Source organism: Garra rufa, chromosome 3 (genome assembly GCF_049309525.1).
Source record: "Garra rufa chromosome 3, GarRuf1.0, whole genome shotgun sequence".
In the NCBI taxonomy this organism is placed as follows: domain Eukaryota; kingdom Metazoa; phylum Chordata; class Actinopteri; order Cypriniformes; family Cyprinidae; genus Garra; species Garra rufa.
Genome location: NC_133363.1, coordinates 12,659,413 through 12,669,869, shown reverse-complemented (window position 1 = coordinate 12,669,869; position 10,457 = coordinate 12,659,413). Strand labels below are relative to the sequence as shown.

The 10,457-nt window shown below is 38.0% G+C and overlaps 1 protein-coding gene across 1 annotated transcript; it reads right to left on the bottom strand.

The window, feature by feature from the left end:
* Positions 1 to 4,527: 4,527 nt before the first annotated feature.
* On the bottom strand, positions 4,528 to 7,442 carry sult5a1 (sulfotransferase family 5A, member 1). Its single transcript, XM_073837538.1, has 6 exons — positions 7,304 to 7,442; positions 6,941 to 7,149; positions 6,721 to 6,847; positions 6,499 to 6,596; positions 6,234 to 6,414; positions 4,528 to 5,117 (listed from the first exon to the last, which is right to left on the bottom strand). Exons 1-6 carry the CDS (start codon positions 7,440 to 7,442, stop codon positions 4,951 to 4,953), a joined length of 921 nt encoding a protein of 306 aa, XP_073693639.1. The 3' UTR covers positions 4,528 to 4,950.
* Between the last annotated feature and the right edge of the window lie 3,015 nt (positions 7,443 to 10,457).

The following is a 10,457-nucleotide window of genomic DNA, read 5'->3' as shown; positions in this document are numbered from 1 at the left end:
GTAGCCAGAGGAGTAGAGTCCGTAGGCGATGGCGGGACGACAACCGACCAAGGCGGAGCCGGAGGGACGAGGAAGCCCGGTGGAGCTGGTGGGCCGACGGGCGACACTGAAGATGAGGGATCCTCCAGCCGAGACGCCGATGGAAGCTGGCAGACCTGCGGCGAGCCCACTGCACAGATGGAGGACTGAGGGTGAGTAGGGGGACTGACAGGTGACAGCGGGGTTTCTGGAAGGCTGGATGGAACCAGCGGAGATTCAGGATGGCTGGACGGAACCAGCGGAGACTCAGGATGGCTGGACGGAACCAGCGGAGATTCAGGATGGCTGGACGGAACCAGCGGAGATTCAGGAAGGCTGGACGGAACCAGCGGAGATTCTGGAAGGCTGGACGGAACCAGCGGAGATTCTGGAAGACTGGACAGAACCAGCGGAGATTCAGGACGGCTGGACGGAACCAGCGGAGATTCAGGACGGCTGGACGGAACCAGCAGAGATCCAGGCATAGGCAGAAGAGGGCGGGTGGGTGGGAAGTTCAGGCAGGCCAGTGTTTCTGAGAAAAAGTCTATTAAGTCCCCAGAGTGTAGCTCATGCTCACCCCCAGTGGTGGTGCAGTGGGCAGGGCTCTCTACCGCCCTCTCTTGCTCCACGCAGCACTCCACCGTCGTAGATGTAGAGGTCGGCTCACGCTCTTGGTCGGAGGTTTTGAGCTCGTCGGCGCTCCATATCGCTGTCGTTCCGGGCTCAGGCTCTCCGTCCGCGGTGATGACTTTGGGCTCATCCTCTGCATGTCGGGGTGATGTTTGGCTGGGCTCTGGGTCTGGAGTGGGGCTGACGTCCTTCTCGATGATGTCCACAGTCCATGACGATCCACAGGACGCCAGCACCCACTCAACGTAATCGGCGAAGCTCTCTCGAGGACCCTCCCCGGACAGCTGCGCTTTCGTGGCGATGTTTAGTCCAGCACGGAAGAACGTGCACAGGCAGCTGTCCGGGTAATGCGTCTGTGGCGCGAGGAACACAAAGTCTCTTGTGTGGTCCTCGAGAGAGCGGTTCCCCTGCTCCAGGAGGATAATGTAGACGGCAGGGATATCCATAAAGGGAGAAAAAAAAACTAAACTGAGAAAAACCGGAAAATAAAGCAGGGAAACACGCCGTGAAACTGTTTTGGGTCGGTCTTTCTGTCAGGGTTAGCGTGCTGGACTGACGAGATGGGACACGAGATAACAAACAAAAGTGATATTTAATGTAAATCTTCAAGTGTGACAAGCAGAACAGGCAGGAACAAGCAGGAACATCCACACATGTAAAACATCTAAACAATGTAAAGACCGACAGAGTGCTATGGACAGAGACAGACTTATAAATGGTGATAATAGATTAAACACAGGTGACACAGATGACTAATAATTACACACAGGTGACGGGGATGAGGGCAAACGAGGGCACAACCAAATGGTGACAAAATGACAGGGGGAGACCAGATGAACAGACAGGACTGTGACAGGTATCTTTACCACTTATTAAGTTTAGTTTGTCAAAATATTGCACCCTTTCCTGCTTTTTAAATCTTTCTCTATATGATTTATCAGCTTCCACACATTTTTTTCCGTGGTTAAGACAGCATAAATTAACAGAACAACGTATTTAGTAGTACATTAATGTGCAATCCATGCTGTTTACATCCAAGTATCGCCTGTAAGGCCACACATCCAGGCAACTGACCAAATTGTGGCGTAAGTGCAAACCCTCTTTATTTTATATCTGCTCCACCACAGCAAGTGGGAGCTGTTAGAAGAAAGAAAAGAAAAGCACATTAAAATTTGAAATGGTTCATTATGGCTGCAACAGGTATGCAATAGGCTACACTTTTGAATTATGTATTATATACAATTATATGTGTTATATACAGAAATAAAAGCCAAGCAGCTTTATGTTTACCTTATTTAAATAAGAGGTTGCATTATGTTATTTCTGCTTATCTTCACATTTTTAATGACATCCATCATTTTGAGCGATTAAATACAAGACCATTTCAACTATAGTGTCTCTATTTTTAAACAGGACATTTAAATAATAAATAGAATATTATCAAATATGAATTTATTATTTTATAAGCATATAACATTTTATTTACAGCAGACAATCATGCAGATGGCCATGTGAGCAGCATTCCCAGGTTCATAGGAACACCTTCTGTGTCACGCCATGTCGTAATTACTATAATTTCGTGATGATAACACATGACGTTCTACTTGTAGCTGTCCACATCCTTGAACTCTGAACTATCGCACTATCAATGCCTAAACAGCGCCTAAATCAAGGGTACCAAAACTCGGTCCTAGTGGGCCGGTGTCCTGCAGAGTTTAGCTCAAACCCCAATTAGACACCTGAACCAGCTAATTCATATTTGATATTAGAAACTTCCCAGCAGGTGTGTTAAGGCAAGTTGGAGCTAAACTCTGCAGGAAACCGCCCCTCTAAGACCGAGTTTGGGCACCCCTCAAAGCTACTAGAAGGCAAGCCTGCAACCATTAGCTGGAAAAGTGTAACGGTTAAAGCTAACACTTTCAGTCTGGCATTACGTGGGAAAGGAGACCCAAGCCTGTTTTTTTTTAATGGATGTCAATGGATGAGAGGCTTTACTATGCTGAATAATAGCTTTTTAGAGGAAACATCTTATAATTTAATTGCTCTATCTGCTAATCTTCAACATGTTTTTCACTAAACAATACTTTTGGATTGAACTACAACTTTACCACAGAAAAAAAAGTTTTATATGAGCTTACAGCACTTCTCCTTCATTCCTATGGTATCCGTAAACAGCAATTGAGTGTTGCGCAACTCTGACTGAAATTCAGTGACGTTAAGGCTCTAATATGATGGTTATAAGGAACACTTGATCCAAGTTAGCCATTACACTTTCTTCAATAGTAAGTAATACAGACCTTCTCATCTCCCTATAGTAAGAAAATCTCTGGCACACCTGGCCTAAATACATCTATGGTCAGATGGTACAAGTTGTAACTCTGAAAATTACAAGTTCAACAAGGACATGAACGCCTTTTACAAGTTGGCATCTCATAATCATGGTAATTAGGCTTATGTCAAGGCGTGAACGCACCTACAGATCTCATTTCTCCACCCTGATAAATCGGCTAAAATTTATTTTTACACATGAGAAACAATTACTGTCCTAATAGGGCTTAAGTCTAATCAACCAAGAGTTAGTCCTTCTCTCCCTCTTCCATTGCAAAGGTTTTCACTGTTCATATGATTAAAAACAAATCCAAACCATGTTTGTACAGGCCTGTATCATGTCTTTGCGTCTAGACTGTCTTGAGGACCTTTTTTCAGTAATTACAGTGCTAATAGCCATAGATTGCAGATGACAGGCTCTAAATGCCATGCAAATGCCATGTGTGATATGCTCAGTGTATCAGACAGCCACTTTGCCACTACAGCCCTGTATGTTCTAAGGATTCCCTACTATTTTTCCACATTCTTGCCCTCCTCTTTTTATGAAAACATTAAAAAGCAACCTTAAGTTAGGTCTGATCAGTTATGTTTAAATATATTGGAAATAGTAACTTAAGAATTAAATGTATAAAATTGAGCAAATTATATATGAACAAATCCCTCTGTAAAAACCTTCAGGATATAGATAGGAATACAAATGTAAAGTTTGGTGTGTGTAAGTTCTACTGAAGTGGAGATTTATGGCTCAGTGTAGGAGAAAAAACTCATTTTGAGAAAACGGCCTTTAAAAATATGTATTGTAATTGAAATCTATTGACACAAATAAATAAAGTGCTATAAAAGAAACACTTAACAGTGTCTTTTAGATGTTTTCTTTCCACTAGTCTGAAAAAACACTTTATTAAAAAAAAGCAAAAAACACCCAAAATCTCAAACTTAATAGATGCATGAAAAAATTGTGTTTTTGTCTGCAATGTCTCCCCTTAATGAATATGTGATCAATTTAAAATGCAACCTTTTTATAATGTAAGAGGCAGGATGTTTCAGATTCTGGAGAACGTTTGATTGGACAAATCTAATCAGAAATGGAAAAGAATGACCTTAAGGCTAAATTATTCTTATTAATTTCACAAAATGTTCGTTTTGATTTCATGGGAATCCGCAGGGTGCCAGTTCTTTGTACAGAGCATTACATGATGTCTTTCACATGTGAGATTGGCAGACTCAGCTAGCATTTGAAATGTTGTTTCTTCCTTCCAAATGCACATTTCAAGTGCCATCCGTCACTTGAAGTGCAGCACAGGTGCAGTACCCTGCCTCTAAACACTCTCTTCATTAAAGAAAATAACATTTTAAATATATGGCCTTTTAGATTAGCCTCACGCTCACAAGAACATCCAGTAAGATCAGCTAGCCTTTCTATTGAAGTGATGGATTTCTTGCCAGTTTGTAGCCTACCATTCATTGTCCATTGCCAAAACTGGCATGCAAATTCACTTGATAACAGGTTCATGACCACAATAAGCATAAGAGCAAAGGTTGTAGAATAGGTTTATATAAATCATTATATTTCAAGGTTGTGTGTAGTTTAAGTACACAGATTGTTAAAATTAATTATTATTATTCATTATATTGCCTTGTAAAATACATCTCTATCATATCACACAATCTACTCATCATGTCATTTTTGTTAATATTCAAACATTACTACTTTACTAAGAATACTTAATCACACTGCATAAAACACAAAAATATAAAATGAATAGTAAAATATTACATAAATATTGCTATATTTCTCTTAAGGTCTCAGGATGAAACCTTTTGAAAATATATTTTTTTAATGTTTAGTTAAATTACCATGTAGAAAAACAAAGAAAGGACTGAAATACTTTAGCTTACTCACTTAGTGTGAAACATTAGAAACATTTGAGGTATGTTATCAGTAACAAGTGATTATGTGAGTAGAGTGATTTCTCATGTTTGAGATTCCGAAGTATTAATGGTCATCAAGGGCCTTCGAGACTCCTCAGGGCAATCCCATTTAAACAGCAGTGAGGAATCTGCCATCTGTGAAGAGTAAACGTCATCAGCAAGACGACTCTGCTCCTCTGTGAATGTGTTCTTCCAGTCTCCGACTTTACCTTAAAGATAGGAATGCAGTGTTTAGAAGATAACAAAATACCTTAAAAAAATTTAACATAACCAGTATTTTAGGCATGATGATTTGATTTTCCAATTACAACAACATCCTACGACATTAAAATATTATGTTTTACTTGTTTTTCATCATCAATATTGACTATACTCACATTGATTGCAGGGCTCGACAATAACAATTAGCCTAACCAGATTAAAACATCAATAACCAAAAATTACTAGGCAATCCCCAAAACACAAACCAACATCATGACACTCCACCACATGAATAGCTACTTCAATCACTTGTAATGCAAAATATTCCCTAAGAACACTCAGTAAAGACACTGCGATGCGGTCGTGGCACCGTCTTCCTTTGAAATATGTTTAATGATTGCGTCTGATGCGCCCGCTCCGTCCCCCCACCCCAAATGCTGCCTGTTCATACGTGAGAACATGTCAGGGGAGGTGCGCAGACTGGTAAAATAATAATGTATTATTGATAACCAATTTGAATCAGTACATTATAACGAAAAACAATACCTTAATGGTATCTTTAAACATTTTAAACACTTTAAATTTCATCAGAAATTGCGGATAATCATGTCCAGATGTATTACAATAATATTAGGTCACTTACATTTTAGGCGCAGTATTGCAGACTGCTTTTGTTCTATTTCAGCAGCAAAAATAATTTCAAAGAAAGACGGCAAAACCACAGTGCTTCTCACAGCAACCAGCCGATTCATTGCTGAATAATTCGTTTTTTTGAATAAATCTGTTGAGTCAAAGTTTCATTATCCCATGCACTAACATCTGATAAATCAGTTGTTTAAACGACTCACTCATTAGATACTTTTTGACACAATTTTGTTTATAAGTATCATTTCCCCCATAATGTCTTGTGTATATTAAAAAAAAAAAAAAAAAACGTCACATATGTCACAGCTGAGGAGAATTTTGCTTCAGAATAAATCATATTTGCAAAAAAAAAGAAAAATCATTATTTATATATAGCCTATTGGAAGCCTGCCACCATAGAGACCCCCATATAACAAATCCCAATTTAACCCCTGATTATACTAATGATTAAAGTAAACATCAAAAAGGTATTTACATACCTTTCCTCATGAACTTGCCCTTGTTGTGGTCCATGATCTCCTGAGGAATGAGAGTGTAGTTCACCATGGCATTTTCCTTCATGCTATTGAAGCTACAGTGCTTCTGAGCAAGGATCAGCTCATCCTCAATTAAAGGGAACTGCAGGAAATTGCTCACTTTCTGAACAGACTCATGAAGATCCTGTTCAAATTGAAAAATTGCAAACTTAGACTGCTTCTGTAAGTTTATATGTATGTGGTCAGCAAAAGAATGAAGTTATCCTACCTGACACATTTCCTCATACGTCATGTAAAGAAAGTTGTGAATATCTTTGGCGTTGCTGGTCCAGCCCTTGATATGATCAAACCAAGAGCCATAATGCACTGATGGAAAAAAATAATTAATCACAGGAAGTTATTACGCAATGGGTTGTAACGGAAAAGAAAGTGACGTAATACTGGTGAGAAATCAGGTAAAACCTGATTAATAATGTAAACAACAACTAACCTGCACCCTTCAGGAAGTCGTTTAGAAAATCAGAGAAAGTGCCTGGGTCAGGGAGAAAATTGGCCATCTTGTGGAAGTGATAGTATGAAACAGACACATCTTTGAGATTTCTGGCTACATATATAACCTGAGGAAAGGCAAACATTTGTCACTTGCAAGCAGGTTCAACAAAGAAATGTTAAAACTGTGTGAAGAATTTGTGGCTTGCCCATCTACTTACCTTTGCTTTGGAGTGTTGCAGGGCCGGTGCCAGCAGGTGGTAAGGCAGATGTGTAGTAATAATACGAGGCCCGGTAGTGGCTTTTAGAACATCAGGGCAGTAGTACTGCTCAAGCCATGGCGCACGGGCCCAGTTAGGCTGATTTTGGGCTACAGTTGGGTCCCCTTTACTCAAAACCAGAGTTATGATTTCCTGCATCCATGTGGTTCCTATGAATCAAGGATTCAAGGGAAAAGAAATTAATTCTTAAAAGGCATAAATAATATCTTGACAAAAAAAGAGCTTATAATTTTAATTTAAATACATAACCTAAAAAAAACCCTAAAGAAAGTTTAAAGATGAATACAGAAAATGCATTATTACCTGATTTTGGGTAGGTGACAATCACAGTATCGGTGTCCTGAAACCTGAAGTTGGTTGCATAATTCAATGAGTCTTCAGTATGCAGGTGCCCGGGAAACATGATGCTGTGAAAAGTTTCGGTGACATCTAGTCGAGCCATGTCTATGTGTGTGAATCAAGAAATATGGAGCAAATAGTCTGATGATCTGACAACAGTGTTAAATTGTCATCTTATATAGGATGAGAAAACGGAAGATTGGTGTCACAAACCAATAAGCTGAAAGGGGAAGTACACAAGCATCGGATACAGAAATTACCTGAGAAACCGGTTACCGAGTAAATTCCAGGTCAAACCTATGTCAGTTGGAATTGTTGCTTGGTGTAATAAATAATTTGCCTAGCAAAGCTTTTTATTTGCATATTATAAGATAAGAGATTAATGTTTGTAGCTTGGTTTCCCTTTGATGTGGTTTATTTTCAACTACAGGCTGTCTGGATCTCATGTGAACATTGTTACATGATGTAACTATAACCAAAGCCATTAACTTCCCAGGAGAAGTACAAACCACCAGGACAATCCTCATATACGTCATGTTTACAGAAGATGGTCACATCTGTATAATAACGCTCACAGGATGTGATACACTGTTTCAAATGTGACCCTGGACCACAAAACCAGTCATAAAGGAGTAGTTCACTGTCAGAACAAAAATTTACAGATAATGTATCCACCCCCTTGCCATCCAAGATGTTCATATCTTTCTTTCTTCAGTTGTAAAGAAATTATGTTTTTTGAGGAAAATTTTTCAGGATTTCTCTCCATATAATGGACTTCTATGGTGCCCCAGAGTTTGAACTTCCCAAATTTAAATGCAGCTTCAAAGGGCTCTAAATGAAAGAAGGGTCTTATCTAGCGAAATGATCGGGTATTTTCAAAAAACATTTACAATTAATAATTTTTTTTTTTTTTTTTTTTTAGAAAATAACCGATCCTTTTGCTAGATAAGACCCTTCTTTCCTCGGCTGTGATTGTTAAGAGCCCTTTGAAGCTGCATTTTGGAAGTTTAAACTCGGGGGCACCATAGGAATCCATTATATGGAGAGAAATCCTGAATTTCCTTACGATTAAAGAAAGAAAGACATGAACATCTTGGATGACAAGGGGGTACATTATCTGTAAATTTCAGTTCTGAAAGTGAACTACTCCTTTAAGTAGCACGGGTATATTTGTAGCAATACCTAAAAATACATTGTATGGGTCAAAATTCAAAAATCATTAGGATATTAAGTAAAGGTCATGTTCCATGAAGATATTTTGTGAATTTCCTACCGTAAATATTTCAAAATTAAATTTTTGATTAGTAAAATGCATTGCTAAGAACTTCATTTGGACAACTTTAAAAGTGATTTTCTCAGTATTTAGATTTTTTCCACACCCTCAGAATCCAGATTTTCAAATAGTTGTATCTCAGCCAAATTTCCTTGTCCTAACAAACTATACATCAATGGAAAGTTTATTTATTTGGCTTTCAGATGATGTGTAAATCGCAATTTCAAAAAAAAATAAAAAAATAATGACCCTCATGGGACGGGTTTTGTGGTCCAGGGTCACAAATTATAAATAAATATGTTGTTCCAAACGATTAACCACTGGATTTCAAAGTATTGCTAGACAAAATAAAAGTCTGACATAAAAACAGACACAGATTAGCTAAATATGTACAGTATAAGTTTTCAAGCTCATATTTACTAACAAACCTAAATCAATATAAAGCCTTAAACATTATAACCTTAATAGAAAAATTAAGCAACCAATGTGTGACGTGTGATAAGCACGCAATCTTGTGCTTAGTAATGTATTGTGGTACACCATGGTAATGGCACGTTGTACTTGACAAATACAAAAACACCGAGCTACGATGGTGCAAGTGTAATCAGGCTACACATTAATTTCTCTTAAACCGAAATAGATGTTTTTTTATGATCTCGCACTGCCTTCTCAAGTCCATTACATATTGTAAAGTGATCACATATTAACATGTACATCACTGGTTTATGCTCAAATTGGTCTATTCATTTATTGCAAGATTGGTGCAATTTTGCTATAATTAAGTCATAAGCAGGTCATCCTTTGGTCAAAAAGGATGCAACTCAAATGCAGAACGATCTAGCAATAGCAATACTACTTGTTTTACTGATAAGATAACACAGCCCAGCCCAGTCAGTCCTGTGGTACAAAATAATATGATTATGATGAAAATGTAAAATTATAGCACCCTTTTCTCCAATCAATGTGTGTTTTATTAACCAAATACATTCCATAAACATCATTCTTTGATTTTGCATGAGCCTTTAAAGTAAGAACTTTGAGGTACAAATGCAGTAGCAAGGAACATACAGTAATACAAAAATATAGAAAGGTCTCTCACAGGCTTTTTCAATAAGCATGAATAGATTAGTTTGAGCAGAAATGTGTTACGAAATGGCTTTATGTTATTGGCTTTAAAAGAAGGGCTGCTGGCTTTACCGTCACAGCATAAAAACATGAGTCATCACCCATGTGGCCTTGACTAAGCTGCTTCGGATAAAAGTGTCTGACCACTTAATTATTATTGACGTTGCTGTCATAAAATTTCCTCAGTTCAAAAGTTTATAAGTGAATTAAAGGAAAATAAAATAAACAGAACTGCAAAAACAATAGCTGTGTCCAAAGTTGCCCCCTATCTCCTTATTTACTATTCTTTATTTAGTGGATGATAGTTCACTGCATCAAAAAGCAGTGAATAAAAATCTTTTTCCTTTCTTTCTATTTATTGATATTTAATTAAATAAGAGTCTAACAGTGCATTGAGTGTTGAGTGTTAATTAAACCTATTTACAATGATTAAACTTGTTATAGTACATTTCATTAATATGGTTAAATTAGTCTCTCTAGCCAAAGTAATACCGTTAAAGTCAACGGTCCAGAAAGCCCACACAGCCCTCAGATGGACTTTAAACAACAAAATGAAAATGCTCACTTACCGTACTTTTACATAAACACTTACATCATCTTTCTCTATCTTTAAAAATAAGACATAGCTTATATGGAATATCTTTATGGGACAATTTTACAATCTAAAATTACACATTAACTATGATGGTACTTACACATTATTATGATGGCACTCTGACA

Bases quoted from the DNA above. Each gene is read 5' to 3' on its own strand.
- sult5a1 (XM_073837538.1), bottom strand. From the start codon at position 7,442: ATGGCTCGACTAGATGTCACCGAAACTTTTCACAGCATCATGTTTCCC. The intron at 6,597-6,720 runs GTTAGTTGTTGT...TTTTTCCATCAG, and splicing joins CGACTTCCTGAAGGGTGCAG to TGCATTATGGCTCTTGGTTT. The intron at 6,415-6,498 runs GTAGGATAACTT...CAATTTGAACAG, and splicing joins CGTATGAGGAAATGTGTCAG to GATCTTCATGAGTCTGTTCA.